The 22,500-nt window shown below is 45.3% G+C and overlaps 3 protein-coding genes across 7 annotated transcripts in view; all 3 read right to left on the bottom strand.

Moving 5' to 3' along the window:
• LOC307083808 (potassium voltage-gated channel subfamily KQT member 2-like) overlaps positions 1-1,325 on the bottom strand; it is a gene marked incomplete at its 3' end in the record, with an annotated part of 10,302 nt that extends 8,977 nt beyond the window's left edge. For all 4 annotated transcript variants that reach the window (XM_079747798.1, XM_079747799.1, XM_079747801.1 and 1 more), the window contains exon 1: positions 1,001-1,325. In XM_079747798.1, the coding sequence (XP_079603924.1) occupies positions 1,001-1,133 (133 nt within the window). In that variant the 5' untranslated portion in view covers positions 1,134-1,325. The remainder of the gene's footprint in view (positions 1-1,000) is intronic.
• A 630-nt stretch (positions 1,326-1,955) lies between these two features.
• Positions 1,956-11,552, bottom strand: hgh1 (HGH1 homolog). 2 transcript variants are annotated; one of them, XM_079748635.1, is made up of 10 exons: positions 11,537-11,552; positions 10,611-10,730; positions 9,769-9,907; positions 7,353-7,490; positions 6,426-6,580; positions 6,061-6,161; positions 5,710-5,808; positions 4,531-4,622; positions 3,966-4,088; positions 1,956-2,861 (listed from the first exon to the last, which is right to left on the bottom strand). In XM_079748635.1, the coding sequence occupies exons 2-10, from the start codon at positions 10,706-10,708 to the stop codon at positions 2,676-2,678; spliced, it is 1,131 nt and encodes a 376-aa protein (XP_079604761.1). In that variant the 5' UTR covers positions 10,709-10,730; positions 11,537-11,552; the 3' UTR covers positions 1,956-2,675. The 2 variants fall into 2 exon arrangements, with proteins under 2 accessions (XP_079604761.1, XP_079604762.1); XM_079748636.1 differs by having other exon boundaries at positions 10,611-10,733; positions 11,537-11,551.
• Positions 11,553-11,829: 277 nt separating this feature from the next.
• Positions 11,830-22,500, bottom strand: part of st3gal8 (ST3 beta-galactoside alpha-2,3-sialyltransferase 8) — an 11,977-nt gene continuing 1,306 nt past the window's right edge. The window contains exons 2-9 of the mRNA XM_079747950.1: positions 21,734-21,985; positions 21,205-21,319; positions 17,836-17,995; positions 17,165-17,358; positions 15,863-16,042; positions 15,161-15,206; positions 14,322-14,441; positions 11,830-13,669 (exon numbers count right to left, since the gene is read on the bottom strand). Coding sequence (XP_079604076.1) covers positions 13,502-13,669; positions 14,322-14,441; positions 15,161-15,206; positions 15,863-16,042; positions 17,165-17,358; positions 17,836-17,995; positions 21,205-21,319; positions 21,734-21,845 — 1,095 coding nt within the window. The 5' untranslated portion in view covers positions 21,846-21,985 and the 3' untranslated portion in view covers positions 11,830-13,501. The remainder of the gene's footprint in view (positions 13,670-14,321; positions 14,442-15,160; positions 15,207-15,862; positions 16,043-17,164; positions 17,359-17,835; positions 17,996-21,204; positions 21,320-21,733; positions 21,986-22,500) is intronic.

Genomic DNA, 22,500 nt, shown 5'->3' with positions numbered 1-22,500 from the left:
TTGACCTACAAAAGTCTGGATTCCGCTATAAAAAGGATGAATAGAGACGGCCCCACAACGGATCCTAGGGGAACCCCACTTATTTAACGGATCGGTTTAGTGCTGATCCAGACAGTCCGACCCAGTGAGGTCAATCAATACACTCTGATCCATGGTATTGAAATCAGCCCTAACATCCAATAATAGTAGAACTGAGATTGTTCCAAGCGTATGTAATTTAAAACCTTTACAGAGGCGATCGGTGCTGTGCCGGGGTGGAATTGAAAGATGTCCACGTTGTTGTAGCATGTACACACGCACACACACACACACAGACACACAGACACAGACACACGCACACGCACGCACACACACACACACACACACACACACACACACACACACACACACACACACAGACACAGACCCACGCACACGCACGCACGCACACACACACACACACACACACACACACACACACACACACACACACACACACAGACACACACACACAAACACACACACACACATAAATGTAAGCTATGACTGCATAATAATAACAATAATCTGCATAAATGTATACCTCTACTTATTATATCTACACTAAAAATACCATCAAGTATTTAACTCAGCATTTTAAATATAAAAATAAATAACCAATATAAAACTATTAAAATATTAAATAAATTAGTAATTAATAAATAACTTAAATATTTCACAATGAGATTATCTATCAAATATAGAACTATTAAATACAGAACTCTACAGTCTACCTTGTGGGGAGAGTTTCAACATAAACATCCACATGAACATAAGTCCTACTGCAGGCCTACAAGGACCTACAGTGTTTTCTGCTGCCTACGCAGGTTATCAATAATTCCATCAACCATCAATACAGGCTGTAGGCCAACATAATTATTATCAATGATTAAATTATGAGCGATAACAGCTTCCGTGCATAATCGATGCGTTTGAGTGATAAATATCCTGGACGTGATGAATGATGGATAGTTTCGGGTACCTGCTATGAGCAGAGCTCCGTCTCGGTGAGACTCAGTCCCCCCGGCCTCCAGCCCAACGAAGCCCACCTTCAGCTTCTTCTGGTCGGCTTGGGCGTCTGGGAACACCCCGCCGTTCCGGGACTTGTGAACCATGCTTCCGCCGGCAGAACGACACCGGGGATGGAGACACCAGCGTCCGCCTAGTGTCCACGGAGAAACCACATCGATATGATCAGCGGACCTGGAGGAAGCCTAGTGATACATGATGCACAGCGGTCCAGAAGCATCACAACCCGCGGCGAAAGAAGAGGAGGAGAGGAGGAGAGAGAGGTAGAGTGTGAGAGAGAGAGAGAGAGAGAGAGAGGTAGAGTGAGAGAGAGAGAGAGAGAGAGAGAGAGAGAGAGAGAGAGAAAGAGAGAGAGCGAGAGAGAGAGAGAGAGAGATGCCAGGTGGGACGGCAGAATTAATTATCAGCATTATTCTATTTCACCTTGCCGACATCCTGTCACGTGACCCAGTCAGATTGAAAACAAATATGGTTATACACACACAAACATGTATAGTAAATAATATAATATATATAATTTTATGAAAAATAATATATACAATATATATATACAAATATATTTTTATCTATACAGTAAATATATAAATATCAAATTGTGTGAAATATAGCAAATATCATTTTATGAAATATAATATATTTATCAATGTGTAAATCATGTTCTGGTCAATATAACTATAATTTCAGTTATATAACTATTAATGTGGCTTATACTTATATTGAGCTTTATTAATAACAGCCCTATAATTATAACATACCAGATAGCATATTATAGATTATTAACAGCCCTATCATAACATGTATATTAGATACATTAACATCCTATCATTACATTCCAAATAGGAGACTATATATTTATTAATGAGAACCCTATCATTACAACATGTATAATGCTATTGATACTTTAATAACATGTATAAAAGCCATCGTAACACACCATAAGAGCCATCGTAACACACCATCAAGATTATAGACTTTATTAAGAACAGCCATTTCATTATAACATGTATAATCCTATAGTCTTTATTAATAACAGCCCTATCATTATAAACACACCATATTGAATACTATAGATCCTCATGATATATAATAATGCCGTATCAAAACCCTATGATGATTCTAGCTTTCTATCTCCTCCTCCTCCTGCTCCTCCTGCTCCTCCTCCTGCCCCTCCTGCTGCGGACTTCAACACCCGGAGAGCTGATCTCCTCCTCCTGCTCCTCCTGCTGCAGACTTCAACACCCGGAGAGCTGATCTCCTCCTCCTGCTCCTCCTGCTGCAGACTTCAACACCAGGAGAGCTGATCTCCTCCTCCTGCTCCTCCTGCTGCAGACTTCAACACCAGGAGAGCTGATCTCCTCCTCCTGCTCCTCCTGCTGCAGACTTCAACACCAGGAGAGCTGATCTCCTGCTCCTGCTCCTGCTGGCGCAGTCTTAAACACCAGGAAGGCTGACCTCCTCCTCCATCTTCTTGCTACTTCTCCTTCTCCTTCAATCTTTTAACACCAGTAGGGTTGATCTCCTTCTCCTGCAGTCTTAAAACAAGAGAGCTGATCTCTTCCTCTTCCTCCTCCTCCTCCTCTAGTCTTAAAAACACCAGTAGGGTTGATCTCCTCCTCTCTCCTCCTGCGCTAGGAGCGGATCCATCCATCCTGTATCTGCTGGCTCTTGCGGTTCTCTCCCGTCTCCTCCACCTCCTTCTTATTCTCCTCCTGCTCCTTCTGGTCCGCCTGCTTCAGCTTCTCTTCCACCTCCTCAGGAACCTGCACCTCCAGCAGGTTCTCCATGCCCTCCTCCGGCTCGTCACCGATCAGAACCTTCAGACAGGATGACATCATACTAGGTTGTGGCCTGTCTTTCTCTCGATATAGATCTAGAACATATAGATATAGATGCATCTATATTTATAACATGGCTCTTCTCAGTGCTGTGGAAACGTTCCGATCACTTGCATGGGCCTTCCCGACTTCCGGCGGTGAACTATTTTTTGATAATTGACCGTTGCTAAGCGCATAATGACCGCTGTCAAGGAAATGGGATTTTTTTTGCCTCAGATTCAAGTCTTTGGTATCACTCCGCAAGTAGTCCGGTAACTTATCAACCCCATTGTGTTCGGTTGCTAAGCGACTTCAACGTACTTGGCGGACTATATCTCTGTGGATCAACACTACGAACGGTACTTCTAAAAAGGGTTATTTTTTTCGTATTGTCAAGTAGCCATGTAATGGCTACCTTCAGGGCGAAGCACCACACCCCCGCTTTGCGTCGGTGTCCGGTTCGCCCTGTCAGGTCTTATTTTCCCGATAATGACCGGTGTTCTATACATTATCCCTTACGTAACCTTGAGCCTACCCAGCACCTCCCACCCTGCTCCGCTGCTCCCCCCCCCGCCCCGGTGACCGGGGGCCCCTCGAGTCTGAATCGAGGCCCCGCCACTTGCCTGCGGCACCGAGGCATCTCCTCTGGCCTTCATCAGGTCTGCTTGTCCTTGGGGATTTCCAGGATTGCCCCAGAAGACGTCTGTGATTTACAGTCCCAGGAGCGGGTGAGTTAACGAGTTAACGCTCCAGGGATCGGGCCGTAGATGAAACCATCTTCATTGTGCGGGGGAGACTGACTTGGGGGAGACTGACTTGGGGGAGACTTGTCTGGACAGAAGCCTGCTTGTTCAGGTATCAGCTTAGTATGTGTGGGTCCTAGCTGCTTGAGTTTTATATATTATTCTACATAATATTATACATCATGATGCTTTTAACCTTCATATTAGATTATATTTCTATATAATGAAATCATTTAATGTATTTTTGTATCATGCATAATTTATGTATGATGATTATATTATTGATGACTGATCATAAATTGAAGACTAATCATTTATTGATTATTGATCATATTGATGGATTGATGGAAGTATTGATTACCTGCACCAGGTTCTCGCAGGCAGCACTGACGTTTGCGTCCTTCTCCCAGCGATGGAGCTCTCGTATGATTGGATAAACGTTGTTCTTCTTCAGCGTCTGCCGGCCAGGTTTAGTTGCTGTTAACTACAGAACAAAACAGTTAGTTAAGATTGAGTTGTTTCATTTATTACAGAACAACCAGTAGATGTTGTGCCACTATTAGTGTTCGTACCAGTGAGGTCCTACCAGTAGCTGTGTTCGTACCAGTGAGGTCCTACCAGTAGCTGTGTTCGTACCAGTGAGGTCCTACAAGTAGCTGTGTTCGTACCAGTGAGGTCCTACCAGTAGCTGTTTTCGTACCAGTGAGGTCCTACCAGTAGCTGTATTCGTACCAGTAGGGTACTTTCAGTAGTAGTTTTAGTACCAATAAGGTCACACCAGTATCAGTGTTTGTACCATCAGAGGTTGTACCAGTAGTACCATTGGAAGCGTTAGTACCAGTATTGGTTGTACCAGTAGCAGTATTAGTACCAGTAAGGTCACACCAGTAGCAGTACCATCAGAGGGTCAATACAACCAGTCGTACCAGTAGCAGTGTTTCCAGCAGTAACTTGCGGATGTCTGGGTCCTGTTCTCTGGTCTTGTCATCAGGGAGGTACTGGAGGTCCACAGGAAGTCCTGAAACACAGTGAGGTCCGGACCCAGAAGAGGTTCAGGAAGGTTTCAGTGTGAGTGTGAACAAGTTTGAGAACAGATGGTAGATCTAGAGGAGCTAGATCTAGAGGAGGAGCTAGATCTAGAGGAGCTAGATCTAGAGGAGGAGCTAGATCTAGAGGAGCTAGATCTAGAGAAGGAGCTAGATCTAGAGAAGGAGCTAGATCTAGACTAGGTAGATCTAGAGCAGGTAGATCTAGAGGAGGAGGGGGTAGATCTAGAGGAGGAGGGGGTAGATCTAGAGGAGGAGGGGGTAGATCTAGAAGAGGAGGGGGTAGATCTAGAGGAGGAGGGGGTAGATCTAGAGGAGGAGGTAGATCTAGAAGAGGAGGGGGTAGATCTAGAGGAAGAGGGGGTAGATCTAGAGGAGGAGGGGGTAGATCTAGAAGAGGAGGGGGTAGATCTAGAGGAGGAGGGGGTAGATCTAGAAGAGGAGGGGGTAGATCTAGAGGAGGAGGGGGTAGATCTAGAGGAGGAGGGGGTAGATCTAGAGGAGGAGGGGGTAGATCTAGAAGAGGAGGGGGTAGATCTAGAGGAGGAGGGGGTAGATCTAGAGGAGGAGGGGGTAGATCTAGAGGAGGAGGGGGTAGATCTAGAAGAGAAGGGGGTAGATCTAGATGAGGAGGGGGTAGATCTAGAAGAGAAGGGGGTAGATCTAGAAGAGGAGGGGGTAGATCTAGAGGAGGAGGGGGTAGATCTAGAGGAGGAGGGGGTAGATCTAGAGGAGGAGGGGGTAGATCTAGAGGAGGAGGGGGTAGATCTAGAGGAGGAGGGGGTAGATCTAGAGGAGGAGGGGGTAGATCTAGAAGAGGAGGGGGTAGATCTAGAAGAGGAGGGGGTAGATCTAGAGGAGGAGGGGGTAGATCTAGAGGAGGAGGGGGTAGATCTAGAGGAGGAGGGGGTAGATCTAGAGGAGGAGGGGGTAGATCTAGAAGAGGAGGGGGTAGATCTAGAAGAGAAGGGGGTAGATCTAGAGGAGGAGGGGGTAGATCTAGAGGAGGAGGGGGTAGATCTAGAGGAGGAGGGGGTAGATCTAGAGGAGGAGGGGTACCTTCGTTCTCCTCCTCACTGAGTTCTTCTGGTCCGGCTAACGGCAGCAGGAGGAATGGAAGCACGTCCACATCGTCACCCAGCATCCAATCATGACAAGCTGCACAGAATGACATCACTCAGCAGCCAATCATGAGACGCTACACAGAATTACAGCATCCCCGATGTATTGTAGAATGTTTATAGTGTATTTTAAGGAGTATAATAGTGAGTTACTGTAGTGGAGGCAGCAGTTGTATTTTAGTATGTATAGTGTGTATTATGGTGTGTGTATTGTAATAGTGAGTATAATAGTGAGTTACCGTGGTAATATAGTGTGTGTATTGTAATAGTGAGTATAATAGTGAGTTACCGTGGTCGAGGCAGCAGTTGCGTATCGTTGCGATGACTCCTCCCCTCCTGGTGGCCGACGCCTCGTAGCTGAGAAATGGCAACAACCTCTTGATGACACACCTAGAGCACACACACACACGCACACACACACACACACACACACACACACACACACAGTCATCATCATATCAATACAATACAATTATCACATTATTACTACACATTATTTTAGACATGTTTGGGTCCAGGATGGGTGTGTGGTTCATTACCACATCACTATCCCATCATTATCATTATCACATCCCTTTGACATCATTATCACATCCCTATGACATCATTATCATATCACTATCTTATCATTATCACATCGTTATCACATCAGACCTGTGTGGGTCCAGCATGACGGCGCGGTGGTCGGGGAGCTGGCTGAGGTTGGACAGCAGGGGGCCCAGGTAGTGCAGCGACGCCATCTTGTTGAACCCTTCAGTACAGAACATGTCTACCAGCTGCACCACGCTCACTTCCTGCTGCACCATCGCCTGCACAGGAAACAGGAAGTAGACTATTGACGCAAGAAACCCACCTAGAGAACAGTTTGGGGGTACACCCACCTAGAGGACTGTTTGGAGGTACACCCACCTAGAGGTCAGTTTGGGGGTACAACCACCTAGAGGACAGTTTGGGGGTACACCCCCCTAGAGGACAGTTTGGGGGTACACCCACCTAGAGGATCAGTTCTGGGGTACACCCACCTAGAGGAGGGTTTGGGGGTACACCCACCTAGAGAGGGGTTTGGGGTACACCCACCTAGGGGACTGTTTGGAGGTACACCCACCTAGAGGTCAGTTTGGGGGTACAACCACCTAGAGGACAGTTTGGGGGTACACCCCCCTAGAGGACAGTTTGGGGGTACACCCACCTAGAGGATCAGTTCTGGGGTACACCCACCTAGAGGAGGGTTTGGGGGTACACCCACCTAGAGAGGGGTTTGGGGTACACCCACCTAGGGGACAGTTTGGGGTACACCCACCTAGAGGACAGTTTGGGGGTACACCCATCTAGAGGAGGGTTTGGGGGTACACCCACCTAGGAGACAGTTTGGGGGTACACCCACTTAGATGAGGGTTTGGGGGTGCACCCAACTAAAGGAGGGTTTGGGGGTACACTCACCTAGTGGAGGGTTTGGGGGTACACCCACCTAGAGGAGGGATTGGGGGTACACCCACCTTGAAGAGGGTTTGGGGGTACCCCCACCTAGAGGACAGTTTGGGAGTGACCCCCACCTGGAGAAGGGTTTGGGGGTACACCCACCTTGGAGACGGTGTTGCAGGTGGGACGGTGGCGGGTCAGGTTGGAGAGGATTGTGCAGATTTGGTCCGTGAACATGAACTGTGGATCCTGGAGGTTCTTCAACAAACCAGGGAGAACATTGGCTCGATTCACCAACACCTGGAGACAGAGGGGGATGGAGAGACAGGTGAAATAGAGACAGAGTGACCTTATAGGGAGGGAGTGTGGGTGTGTGTCACACACTACGGTGCACTACTTAGGGCGTCACCATATTGAAATGTCCAGAGAAATCTGGTTACCTTGTTACATAGTGCACTACTTCATACCCACAATCCACCATACAAGCATTATAACTGATGTAGGGCTGGGCGATTAATCGAATTTCCATCTCGATTTCGATTTTAGCGTCAAACGATCAAAATTAACAATCGCGTTTTCAATATATATTTTTTCCTTTTAAAAAAAGAAAAGAGTGTTTTTGAGAGAGACATGCTGAATAAATACATCATGTTTTCAAACTCAAAAAATAATTGTTTGAATAATCGTGATTTCAATATTGACCAAAATAATCGTGATTATGATTTTTTCTATAATCGAACAGCCCTAAACTGATGTACACTTATTGCCTCACTAGATCCCATGATGTATAGCAGTTTTTGCACCATGTTTGATTGGGATTATGCTTTCTTTACACCGGTTCTCGCCAATGGAGTTCCAGTGAATACTCCAGATACGCTTTACCTAAATGGTGCGCTGCGTAGCTGTGGTGTGGGAGGGCATGGCCTGGCGTTAACTGGGGAGCATCAGACGCAGCTGGAGGAGAAGAGCATGTTGAGGTCTGAGGACCTAAATCCTGACAAGGTGATGTGCTCTCTCTCTGACAGGAAGGCATGTTCCTACTTGGCGGTCGGAGTTACACCATGATTTGACCAAAGAACCAAGCCTATCCCGATCAGTGGACTGGGCTAGGCTTCTACACGTCAACACGTTTAAATCATCTACTCAAAAATGCCTCCGCGATCCTGTAACTCCGACCGCAAAGTAGGGCCATCCCTCGCTGTCAGAGAGAGAGCACCAACCCACATCAGGATTTATGTCCCCTGTCCTCATCAAGCTAATCTCCTCCGGCTGCGTCTGATAACCCGGTGAGCCGCCGCCCAAGGCCCCCGCCGGCAGTCGATGATAAGCCATGCCGCCCACACAACACACCACAGGAGTGGTCAATAAATAGGCAATAGGATGTGAGGGAACAAGTGGACCACAATTTCGCATAAACTCCCTCCATAACCTCCCAAAGGAAAAGCCCTTCTACTGGGAGAGAATATAAGACAGCAGCCAGCAACCCGGCAGTTTGTATCAGAACTTTCAAAAGAAAGATATGTTTGCCTATGAAAAAGAGCCAATGAAAGAGAAGGGAACAGTAAATAATAATAATAATTGATTTAATTTATATAGTGCTTTTCTGGACACTCAAAGATGCTTTACAGTGAAGGGGGGATCTTACTATCCACCACCAGTGTGTAGCACCCACTTGGGTGACGCACGGAAGCCAATCGGCGCCAGAACGCTCACCACACACCAGCTTGAGGTGGAGAGTGAGGGAATTAATGAATCAGCCAATTATACAGTAAGGATGTTTGTGTGTATGTTTTCAATTATATATACCGTATTTTCCGCACTATAAGGCGCACTTAAAAGCCGGTAATTTTCTCAAAAAACGACAGTGCGCCTTATAATCCGGAGCGCCTTATATATGGATCAATTCGTGTTTACAAATGAACAAAGTTGTCAGAACGCTTAATAAAGTTTGACTTTGTCTGACTGTTTTGTTGACATTACCTTTATGGCTGGTTCAGACCACACGACAGATATTCCTCCACTATTAGGAAGGTCACACTATATGATCACAGAGCCAGGAAATCGGGCGGAAGACTGGCCACACTACAAGATTCGAGGGTGCGATGCTCTACTTTGTATCATTCACGTTTGCAAGATATTTAAAAAATCTAAGGTTTGGAACTGCGTAATTGTGTTTTACTTTTTTGTCATAAAGGTTCCAGTTTTATATCTGCTAAATGCAGCAACTCGTCCTCACAGTTGCGTTGCGCGTGACGAGCTATACAATTAGCACAGCTCTATCTAGTGGATGCATAACGCATCCCCAGTCAAACGTTTGACTGCAGTATCTTCTATGCTATGCGCCTTATAATCCGGTGCGCCCTATTTATGAAAAAAGTTCTAAAATAGGTAATTCATTGAAGGTGCGCTTTATAATCCGGTGCGCGTTATAGTGCGGGAAATACGGTATATATATATCTATACATACACACTTCTTAATCAAGAAAGAGATTCCTATACATGTTTGTCAACGCTAACTAGTATCGAACAGGATATACTAAGGCTAATGGGAAGTGGCGGACAGGAAGTAGGTCATCACCTGGTGCAGCTTCTCGTCTGCAGAAGCGTTGATGAGGATGAGGTAGCACTCCTTGGCGATGGCGTTGGAGGGGTCGGAGGTCAGGGAGGAGACGGCCACCAGGAGGTCAGGGTTAGTGAGGAGGTGCAGCAGGCCCTCCCTGATGAGGTGGAGGCCGGAGGATTAGCTGACGTAGCTTCTCGGACACTCGTAGCATAACGCCACGGTTTGTACGAATTTCATACACAACGTCACTCATCGTAGCGCTCATACACAACCACGCCGGTAGCTAGGGCTGGGCGATTAATGGAACTTCGATCTCGATTTCGATTTTGGCGTCAGACGATCACTATACTAATATAATCGAGTTTTCGTTTTGAAGTGCAGAACAGCTGGATACATAACTGTACATTATTTAAGATTTGAACATTTTCTTTTTGACCGTTGTGTATTTTTTTAAGTTGAAATTTCAAAGTTCTCAGTTACAAAGTGTTTGTGGGAGAGACATGCTGAACAAATACATCATGTTTTCAACTCAAAAATAATCGTTTGAATAATCGTGATTTCAATATTAACCAAAATAATGATTTTTTCCATAATGAAGCATCCCTACTAAAAAGTATCACAAAGTTGCCGTTGGTGGTAACCATGGGGATAACTTGCCCCTCCTCCTTTCTAGTATGCAAGATAATGTCCTCTCCCATTTCCCCAACGGTAATAAGAGGAAATTAAAGATTTCTGTTGTCCATCACTTTAACTTTAACGATATGTTCTCCTTAATGTACGTATAATCCATAATAACAAACGGCAGGAGAGACACACACACACACACACACTAACACTTTACACACATGCGCACACACCTGTTTCCAGACAGGCCCAAGAGGTAGTCGGTGGCATGACCTTTGACATCCGGACGTGTTTCAGGAGTCAGGAAGGAGAGCAGCTCATCGACGTCCATTACCCACAATTCACTGCAACACCTGCTGAGGAACACAACCATAAGTAGTAGAAGCGGTACTATTAGAGCTAGCTTGTATAGCAGTTTATAATCCGTTTATTTTGTGGTAAGGCAAGTCTAAATAAACCGCTATAGAATCAAGGTGTGATGGGTGAGCTGCTAGTTATAAGTGATAAATAATGGCTATGTTTGGTGTGTCTTTGGCCAGTCCTTTGGAGGGGTTGAAAACTGTTCATCCCTACCTCCCCTGTCCGACCAGACTCTCCTTTACTATAACAATGGTTTCACTGGGCAGCTCCCAGTATAACCAGTAGCAAAGTACAACCAGCAGAAGTGTGTGGTTTTACTGGGCAGCTCTCGGTAAAAACAATTCCAGACTTTGACCACTAGATGACTGTCGTTGTACTGGGCAGCTCCCAGTAGAATCAGAAGCAGACATTCGTTGTACTGGGGGCAGCTCCCAGTAGAGTCAGTAGCAGACTTTGGTTGTACTGGGCAGCTTCCAGTTGAGTCAGTAGCAGCCCGTGGTGGTTATTGGCAGCCCCCATTAGAAACAGTGGCAAATTGGTTGTTCTGGGCAGCTCCTAGTATAACCAGTAGCTGACTATAACGAGTAGATGACTGGTGTAACCGGTGCAAGTCATTGTGACCTATTGTATTCTAAATTCAACAACTCCATATGAACAAATCAAACAAACTCTAGACTTCAAATATGGCATAATATAATATATATAGATATGGATATAGCTACAATATCCATACATACACAGATATAGATAGCATATCTTTATTTTAAGAGCGGTTTCTACGATTTTTTAGAGGACTCACCGCGTGTCTGCGACGCCGCACGTGAAGCAAAAGAGACTTCCGTGTTATGATTTTTGGCTCCGCCCCTTCACACAGAAGCTTCATTATAAAGCGTCGCTAATAACGGGATGAATAATTATATTCGGATTTAATATACGGGTTAAATGCTACAGTTGGTTACTTCACCGTGCTGCATATTTTGTTGTAATTTGTATATATGTATATTATTCATCAGTCATACATAGTATGTATGACTGATGAGTATATATAATCACCTTTGCAAGCGGAAAACTTGAAGCTGACGCTGATTGTATCATGATATTTTATTATTTTTTTCTACAAAAACACAGTTCAGATTAGGCTCTTGTATAAAAATGAGGACACACAGATGTGTACACACACGCACACACACACACACACACACACACACACACACACACACACACAAACACACATAGATACATTTGGGGTATAGAGTGGTGTTAGGGTGGTGTTGGGGTATAGAGTGGTGATGGGGTGGTTTAGGGGTATAGAGTGGAGTTGGGGTGGTTTTGGGGTATAGAGTGGAGTTGGGGTGGTTTTGGGGTATAGAGTGGTGTTGGGGTGGTTTTGGGGTACAGAGTGGTGTTGAGGTGGTTTAGGGGTATAGAGTGGAGTTGGAGTGGTTTAAGGGTATAGAGTGGTGTTGAGGTGGTTTTGGGGTACAGAGTGGTGTTCAGGTGGTTTTGGGGTATAGAGTAGAGTTGGGGTGGTTTAGGGGTATAGAGTGGTGTTGGGGTATATATTTTTTTTGGTCAATTGAAGCCGAACGTCGACCTCCACAAACATTCTGTATGCAGTCTTCACCGTCCAGCAGGATGTTTTCACCCAGAATCTTTGGGTGAAAACATCCTTCCTCAGAGAACGTCAGCGACAGTTCAAAACGTCTGAATAATTTATACACACAAACACTTACAACTCAGCAATGTTTTTCATTGTTCATATTCTTCATATAGCCATCGCTGTCTGCTTCATGATGAGATGATAGGCAGCAAGGCGGTGTAGTCAAACCAAAACCATCGTGTTATTGTGATTCACACTTGGTTCTTGGTCAAAGCAACTGAATATCAATTTGCTACCTAGACGACTTCACTTAATATTCATGTATTAACCTAGTTGTGTTAATTTGATAATCATATGTTTCCTAGATGTGTTCAATTAATATTCATGATGTGTTCCCCTAATATTCGTAGATGTGATGACTTTATAATCACGTGTTACTTGGATGTTTTCATTTAATATTCATGTGATACGTAGATGTGATGACTTTATAATCACGTGTTACTTTGATGTGTTCATTTAATATTCATGTGATACGTAGATGTGATGACTTTATAATCACGTGTTACTTGGATGTGTTCATTTAATGTTCATGTGATACGTAGATGTGATGAATTTTTAATCAAGGGTTACTCGGATGTGTTCATTTAATGTTCATGTGATACGAAGATGTGATGACTTTATAATTACGTGTTACTTGGATGTGTTCATTTAATATTCATGTGATACGTAGATGTGATGACTTTATAATCACGTGTTACTTTGATGTGTTCATTTAATATTCATGTGATACGTAGATCTGATGACTTTATAATCACGTGTTACTTGGATGTGTTCATTTAATGTTCATGTGATACGAAGATGTGATGACTTTATAATCACGTGTTTGCTTGGAGGAGTTGTGATTGCTCTAGGCTATCAAGGCACATTGTGATAATAGTGAATGGAGATAGAAACAGGTGGTGCCGGGTGGTGTTGGAGATACAACAGGTGGTGCCGGGTGGTGTTGGAGATACAACAGGTGGTGCCGGTTGGTGTTGGAGATACAACAGGTGGTGCCGGGTGGTGTTGGGCTGTATTGGAGCCGTTCTAATCCTTTGGTCCTCCTGTGGGCAGACGGGGCCCCCCCGTGGGACCACTCGAGGTGGGGTCAGGTTTTGGGTGGTGTCAGGTGTGCAGGGTGATCTTGTGCTCTTGGGCCAGGCGGTGGATGATCTGGGTTTCGTACTCGGCGCTGTGGACGCCGGTCTTCCTGAAGGCTCCTGCGAAGCGGTTCTCCTCCCAGTAGTGGTGCCAGTTCCCGTTCTTGTCCGCCCCGTAGCCATACAGAGACACCTGCAGACAGACGGGCAGACAGGGAGAGAGACGGGTAGAGAGACAGACAGACAAGTAGGTCAGACAGACAGAGAGATAAAATGCAGTGTAGAACATTGTGAATGAATAGAAATCTCAACACAGCACAACACAAGCATAGGTAGAATTAGTAGGTAGGTAGATATAGGAGGGAGGTAGAGTCGACAGATAGGTACAGGAGACAGGTAGGTGCAGTAGACAGGTAGGTGCAGTAGACAGGTAGGTATAGGAGAAATGTAGGAACAGGAGACAGGTAGTTACAGTAGACAGGTAGGTACAGGAGACAGGTAGTAACAGGAGAGAGGTAGGTACACTAGACAGGTAGGTACAGTAGACAGATAGATACAGGAGACAGTCAGGTACACTAGACAGGTAGGTACAGTAGACAGGTAGGTACTGTAGACAGGAAGGCACAGGAGACAAGAAGGTACAGGAGACAGACAGGAGACAGGTAAGTACAGGAGACTGGTAGGTACAGGAGACAGGTAGGTACAGGAGACAGACAGGTACAGTAGACACGTAGGAACAGGAGACGGGTAGGAACATAAGACAGGTAATTACAGGAGACAGGTAGGAACAGGAGACAGGTAGGTACAGGAGACAGACAGGTACAGTAGGTACAGCAGACAGGTACCTGGTCACAGGTGTGCAGGGCGAAGATGAGGGCCACCAGGCCGGTGGAGGGGTATCGACCATGACGCTCCGTCCAGTGGTCATGACAGTACTTAAAGAACTCTGGATTCACCACCATCACCTGCAGACAGACAGGTAGACAGACAGACAAGTCATGACAGTACTTAAAGAACTGGATTCACCACCAACACCTGCAGACAGACAGGTAGACAGACAGACAGGTCATGACAGTGCTTAAAGAACTCTGGATTCACCACCAACACCTGCAGACAGACAGGTAGACAGACAGGTTGCTGAGGTAGGAAGAGCGTGTAGACACAGGCTCAGAGAGTCAATCATTTAGGGTTTACTGAGGACAACATTTAGCATGGGGGTAATCAGACAGACAAGGGGTTTGGCACCCAGTGGATAGACAGACAAGGCGGATAGACAGACTGACGGGTAGACAGACAGGCGTGGGTTTGGCACCAGGCAGGTAGAGAGACAGGTGGGGGTTTGGCAACAGGCGGGTAATCAGACAGACGGGTGTTTGGCACCCAGTGGATAGACAGAAAGGTGGGGGTGTGGCACCAGGCGGGTAGTCAGACAGGCGGGTAGACAGACAGGCGGGATTTCGGCACCCGGCGGTTAATTAGACAGACTGGGAGACAGACAGACAGGGTTTTGGCATGGGTGGTGAATGGATGATGAATTGATGATGAATGGATGATGAAGGTGAGGGTGAGACACACTGACCGCTGCTCGGAGGCGAGGTGGACGGCCTGAAACCAACAGGAAGACAGGTAGAGAGACAGACAGGTAGACAGACCGATGGACTGACAGGCCTGTTGGGATGCCTACCTTATCTTTATCTGCTTTAACTCTGTCCTTCACTCTCATATAGGTCCTACACAAGCACACACACACACACACACACACACACACGCACAAACACAGACACAGACAGACACACACACGCAAACAAAGTGAGGTGCTTCCATGGTAACATAAATGACATAAAAGAGATAATCAACTACGGCCCATTTTCAAATATAAGTACAGAAATTATAATGTATGCATATGTATTATCTCATCATATTATACATATATTACATGGTGATGTCATATATGACACGGTAATGTCATATAAGACATGGTGATGTGATGTCATATATTACATGGTGATGTGATGCCATAAGTTACATGGTGATGTGATGTCATATGTTACATGGTGATGTGATGTCATATGTTACATGGTGATGTCATATATGACATGGTGATGTGATGTCATATATTACATGGTGATGTCATATATGACACGGTAATGTCATATAAGACATGGTGATGTGATGTCATATATTACATGGTGACGTTATATATGAAATGGTGATGTGATGTCATATATTACATGGTGATGTCATATATGACATGGTGATGTTATATAAGACATGGTGATGTGATGTCATATGTTACATGGTGATGTTATATAAGACATGGTGATGTGATGTCATATGTTACATGGTGATGTTATATAAGACATGGTGATGTGATGTTATATATTACATGGTGATGGTTCCAGTAGACAGGGCGCTGGTTAACCACTGCAGGTCTCGGATCTTAAAAGGTAGCAGCACCAGGCTTGCTCCGCCCACGATGTCAACGGCACTCTCCGGGTACAGGAAGTGATGCGTTGTTCTGTTTCCTACATCCTCCTCAAAACCTGAGGTCACCGCCTTATTCATCCTACAGACAGACACGCAGACAGTGTCACGGACCAACAGACAGATGGACATACACACACACACACACACACACACACACAAACACGCAGACAGTTTCACAGACAAACAGACCGATAGACAGACACACACACACACACACACACACACACACACACACACACACACACACACACACACACACACACACACAGACAGTGTCATGGATAAACAGACAGACGACCGCTGCCAGGCGCGCAGACAGCTTCACAAACACACACACACACACACACACACACACACACACACACGGACACACGCAGATATTGGAAACTTTTTGTGAGGTCACGGTGACGATGCACACGCCCTGTGGCAACCATTAAAATGAGATTGCAAATTCATTCCTAAATAAAACGGGTGGTATCTCAACTAACTGTGTCATGTCCACACAAGTACACACTGTGTGTGTGTACAGCCCTCAGAGAGGATCTACCAGGATAGGAGCACAGAGAGGCAGGCGTATTCCGAATGAACACCTGGCCTCCGTCCTCTAAACGGCTGGAGTACGGCCAGGAAGGTTGGCATGGTCAGAGGGTTGTAGAAGATAAGAAGACAAACCAACCCCACTGTGAATGTCCGAAACAAAAGCCTAGGGTCATGTGCGCAGACCAACAATCTTTCTTCTTGAGAAGGATTGACTCACTGTCTCACTGTCACAGTGATTGACTCACTGTCAACTAGGTCATTTTCATCTGCCCTGCCTGTCTACAGTCTCTCTACGATTCTACAGACTCACTTCCTGTCTTCAGTCTCGCTCCCTGTCTTTAATCTCTCTTCCTGTCTGTAATCTCTCTTCCTGTCTGTAAACTCTCTATCTGGCAGACACTGAGACTATATTACTATATTATATATTTTGAATAATTTGTATGTATGAATTTGTGTGTGTGTTTGTGTGTGTCTGTGTGTGTGTGTGTGTTAGTGATGTTTGTCTGTGTCTTTGTGTGTGTGTGTGTGTGTGTGTGTGTGTGTGTGTGTGTGTGTGTGTGTGTCGCTTTGGATAAATGCATTAGCTAAATAATGTTATAAAATGTGTGTGCGTGTGTGTGAGTGTGTGTGCGCGCGTTTGTGTGTGTGTGTGTGTGTGTACCTGAAGACTGATGTGTGTGAGTCGATCATCTTTCCATGTCCAGAGTGACGCAGGTTGCCAGAGTTTCCGACAACTGCGCAGCTATGGCAACGGAAAGGGAGGGGCCGGAGGTCCAGGGAAGGGGGAGGGATTACCTGGAAGAGCTGTGACATCACTTCCTCCAGCTTCTGTTTGTCAGTGTTGCTCTGTAAACCCTGACCAATGAAATCATACATATTACACATCCATTACATCATACATATCAGTTATATTGCATCATATGTATCAAATATCCATTATACCATACATATCAATGAATTGATAGATAGATAGATAGATAGATAGATAGATAGATAGATAGATAGATAGATAGATAGATAGATAGATAGATAGATAGATAGATAGATAGATAGATAGATAGATAGATATTAGTAATAGTAGTGGTATAGTAGTAAGGTATTAGCATAGTACTATAGTAGTTATATAGTAGTCAGGTGGTAGTATAGTAGTAATAGTAGTAGTATGGTAGTAATAGTAGTAGAATAGTTGTGAGGTGGTAGTTGAGCAGTAATAGTAGTAGTATAATAGTAAGGGTGGTAGTATAGTAGTAATAGTAGTAATAGTAGTAAGGGTGGTAGTACAGTAGTAATAATAGTAATAGTAGTAGTATAGTAGTAAGGTGGTAGTATTACCAGCCACCAGCTCAGAGCCTGGGGCTCCACGATGTGAGTGGAGTTGAGGACAGGAAGCTGGCGGGGGTCGAAATGCTGCCTGAACCAATCAGAAGAATCTGTTCCTTGGACACACCCCACGTCACAGCCACACCCCTCTGTAGCAGGGGTCAGCACCAGCCTGGCAACACACATTAAGGTTAGATAGGAGAGGAGACAAGGAGAGGTGACCAGGAGAGGAGACCAGAAGAGGTGTCTAGGAGAGGAGACTTGGAGAGGAGACTAGAAGAGGAGTCTAGGTGAGGAGACTAGGAGAAGGGGACTAGGAAAGGAGACTAGGAGAGGAGACAAGGAGAGGACACCATTAGAGGAGACAAGGAGAGGAGACTAGGAGAGGAGACTAGGAGAGGAGATTATGGTTAGAGGAGATTAGGGGAGGAGACTAGGAGAGGACACAGGGAGAGGATACTAGGAGAGGACAGCATTTGAGGAGACTAGGAGAGGAGACTAGGAGAGGAGACTAGGAGAGGAGATTATGGTTAGAGGAGATTAGGGGAGGAGACTAGGAGAGGACACAGGGAGAGGATACTAGGAGAGGACAGCATTTGAGGAGACTAGGAGAGGAGACTAGGAGAGGAGACTAGGAGAGGAAATTATGGTTAGAGGGAGTGTAGGATGTTGGTGTTTTTTATTGTCACTCTGTGTTCACAATTCTTAGTGTGGGGAGAGGCCAGTGCCTCCCCAACTGATACAAAGTGTTACTTCCAACAATCCTCCATTTGTTTATGTCCCAATGAGGACAAACCAACCAGGCCGTCTGGGACATAGCCAGGGCCATACACCTTATCAAGGGAGACACTGGATCTGTTCTTTCGATATTCACACACCCTTTCCTATAATACTCAGAGAAAAGGGATCGACAGCCAAGGAGCACGTCTGAAGACTGTTCCTCACCACCTACACTAAGATTTGATTTGATTTGATTTATTTGGAATAAAAGACATATCCAAGGGATATAAGAAAAACATGACAAAGTGCAAGCACTTATTTCCATCATGGTCCCTGATGTTACAAGACAGGACATATATCCACATAAAAAAAACATTAAACATCATAAAAAATAGACTATGAGAGGCTATACATATAAAAGAATCTTCCCTAACCCTTACTTTCTGTATTAAAGTGCAAAGTGCATACATAGACAAACACCAACAGACAACAGCTCACATGGAGGAAGACATGTTAGTGTCACTAGGGATTTAAATTCACCATGAGCCAGGATTTTACCTATTTTCCGAAATAATGATAGTTGTCTATGCTCTTAATTTTTATGCTCTTAAGGTAATTTATTCCAGTTCACCACACCACTATATTTGAGAGTACACTTACCAATGTTTTTTTTTAACTTAGGCAAGTACAAGTCTGCATTACTAGCTCTGGTGTGGTAGGCATGGGCATCCCTACTCTTTATGAAGTGTTTTTTAAGGTATGCCCGTGACTTGTGATTGTAAACATTACGGACCACCCTGAGCTGGAGCTGAACTGCCCTAGCCTCCAGGGGGAGCCAGCCCAGCTGTTGGAACGGGAGCTTACCCACATGATCCCTTGATGTGAGCCCTAGCACTACCCTGATTAACCTATTCTGAGCAACCTGCAGTTTGTCTTTTAGGGCCATAGTAAGACCACCATACCATGCGCCAAGGCCGTAATCAAAGCAGCATAAAACCAGTGAATTAGCTAGCAGTCTTTGGCTAACTGCGTCAAGGAATGGAGCTTTCCTAGCTAGGAGTCTGGATCGGCCATTTACCTTGCTCATGACCTTTGAAGCCATGCTCCCCCCATCTAGGTTGCTCTCTGAACAGCATCCAAAATAGGACACTGAGGGCTTGGCAGGGAAGAGCTGCCCACCAAGGCTAATACTGGACAACTCTTTCTTGTGCAGTTTTGGCTTAGAGCCAAACACTATGAATTCAGTTTTGGCCACATGAAGAGACAATTAATTGTCTAATAGTCAGACCCTGATCTTACTAAATTCCTCTTGCGAAATGGCGTGCAGCTCAAGCTCATTTTTGTTGGAGGCTATAATAGCTGAATCATCAGCATATAAAAACAAGTTCTCATTGCAGGCAGACTTCACGTCATTGATGTAGATTAAAAACAGTAATGGCCCTAAGAGGCTCCCTTGTGGAACTCCACAAGTTACCAGCTGAACCTTGGATATATGACCTTTGAATCCAGTCTTTTGGGATCTACCGGAAAGGTAGGAAACAAACCATCTTAAGGCAGAAGGGCACATGCCCAAGGCTGACATCTTGTTGTACAGTAGGCTATGATCAACCGTATCAAAGGCCTTCTGTAAGTCAATTAGGATCATGCCACATAGTTTGCCGACATCTATTTCGCACCTTATGAAGTCAATTAGCTACAGTAGACATGAGTCAGTTGAATGTGACTGTCTGAACCCTGATTGGAATTCATAGAGGAGTTTGGCATCCACAGCATATTGATACAATTGTTCATGAACTACTTTCTCCAGGACCTTGGAGACTACACTCAATATAGAAACCAGTCGATCATTTCCCGGATCAGTCCTATCACCTTTCTTGAACAGTGGGATGACTTTAGAATGTTTCATGTCATCAGGAACGGTGCATTGCTCCAAGGACAGATTAATAATATGAGCAATAAAAGGGGCTATGAGATCAGCTGCATCTTTCAAGAACCTGTCTGAGATATTATCTAGCCCTGTGGCTTTGGCAGAGTTAAGGCCCTTTAGCATGTCGCCGATTTTTTCTACCGACACAGGCTTGAAGGAAAAACTATTGGGAGTCACACCTATCTTAGCATAAAAATCCTGAATGTGTTCAGGCCCATACAATCTTAGGCTGAGTGGAAGCTTCTCCACAAGTTTATGGGCAACTGAGGTAAAATAAGTGTTAAAGAGATTGGCAATATCCTCCTTCTTATTTACCTCTTTTGCATCAATGGAGAGAGTAATACAAGAATTGGGAGTTCTTTTTGTCTTAGATAAGCATCCTATATTTTTCAGAACCTTCCACAATTTCTGGGGTTTGTCCTTGTTTTCGTTTATCATTTCAGAAAAGTAGGTTCTTTTGGACTCGTCCACCTAAGTCTGTTCCTGTGCTGTATTACAACCTCGAATACAACGCAGATTCTATACGAACAGTTTAGAAATAAGATGAAATCTAGGAGTCTAGGAGATGAGACTAGGAGAGTAGACAGGGAGAGGAGACTAGGAGAGGAGACTAGAAGAGGACACAGGGAGAGGACACAGGGAGAGGACCCCGTTAGAGGAGACTAGGAGAGGAGAGTGAGGGGCTGAAGCTAGGAGAGGAGACTGGAAGAGAAGGAACTCTAACGTTGGGTTACCTTGTGTTGCCCGGCCCTTGAGCTTCAGCCTGGGAGTCCCCTAAAGATATCTGCCCAGGGAGTGCAGCTGCTTGCCGGATGGCTGTTGAGTTAGAGGAGGTACTTGGGCTGGAGCCTGGACACAAGCCAGAAAGTGACAAACAGTTTATTACACACATAGTTAATCATAACTATCTAATCAACTATCTGATCAATAACTATTAAATCAATGAATACCTAATAAATAAAAATACAAAACTGATAACTCTATCAGTATTTACGACTAGTATAGTATAATTAAAAGTATTAATGACTAGTGTAGTATAATTAACTATCAGTATAAATTACTAATGTAGTATAATAAACTATCAGTACTCATGACCAGTATTTAATTAGTAATTAACTTCAGTAAAGTTAACTATCAGTACTTATGACCAGTGTAGCACAATTAACTGTCAGTACTCATGACCAGTATAATTAAGTTAATTAATAATTAACTTCAGTGTAATTAACTATGAGTACTTCAGTGTAGTTCACAGTCCCCCTGTACCTGGTTTAGGGGGCGTGGCCAGGAAGAGGTCTGATCTGTGGATCCTCTGACTGGCTATCAAGAGGACCACAGTGGAGACAGCTACAGCACACAGCCGTCGCCTTGACAACATGGTGGATGGTGGAGGGGTGGAGGGGTGGGGTGACGGAGGGCTGGATGATGGACAGGAGGAAGGACACTCCCTCCCTTCCGCCTCTGTCGGTCTGTCTGTCTGTCTGTCTCCCTCTCCACTGCCTTCCTGCTATCTCTTTTCTGGAGCATCAGGTGGGAGGGCATTCAGTGTTTCCGAAGAGAGATAGAGAGAGAGCGGGGGGAGGAAGAGAGAGAGGGGGAGGGGGGAGAGTGAGGGGGGGGGGAGAGGGAGAGGGGAGGGAGAGAGAGAGAGAGAGAGAGAGGGGAGAAAGAGGGGTGTGTGGGGGGGGGGGGGGAGAGAAGTACATTCTGTTAATCCATTCTCTGGGTCATAACGTAAAAACACCAAGTACTACTACCAGCTGCTTCTGGACTGGTTGTGGACTGGTCCCGGACCAGCAGAGACCCAGCCGAACCAAGCCCCCTCAGCCAGCCTGTTCTCGAGCCTGGAGGCCGCCTCAGCACAGCAAAACCAACGGTGGAGAAGCAGAAGGAGATGGTGGGCAGTCTGAAGAGAGCTCACAGCAGCAGAGTGCGTTACCACGTGACCAAGCTGAGAAGGTACCCCCCCCCACAAGAGGCAGACCCCACGGGAGTGGACCCCAGAACGCAGCAGGGCCCAGAGAGCGTAGCGC

Source organism: Pollachius pollachius (genome assembly GCF_949987615.1).
Source record: "Pollachius pollachius genome assembly, chromosome: 12".
NCBI lineage: Eukaryota > Metazoa > Chordata > Actinopteri > Gadiformes > Gadidae > Pollachius > Pollachius pollachius.
The sequence above is the reverse complement of the archived record's forward strand: the minus strand, read 5'-3'. Positions and strand labels throughout refer to the sequence as shown.

Coding starts and splice junctions, on each gene's coding strand:
- hgh1 (XM_079748635.1), bottom strand. CDS start 10,708: ATGGACGTCGATGAGCTGCTCTCCTTCCTGACTCCTGAAACACGTCCG. Junction 5,809..6,060: donor CAACTGCTGCCTCGACCACG/GTAACTCACTAT, acceptor CATTCTGTGCAG/CTTGTCATGATTGGATGCTG. Junction 4,623..5,709: donor CAGTGAGGAGGAGAACGAAG/GTACCCCTCCTC, acceptor ACTGTGTTTCAG/GACTTCCTGTGGACCTCCAG.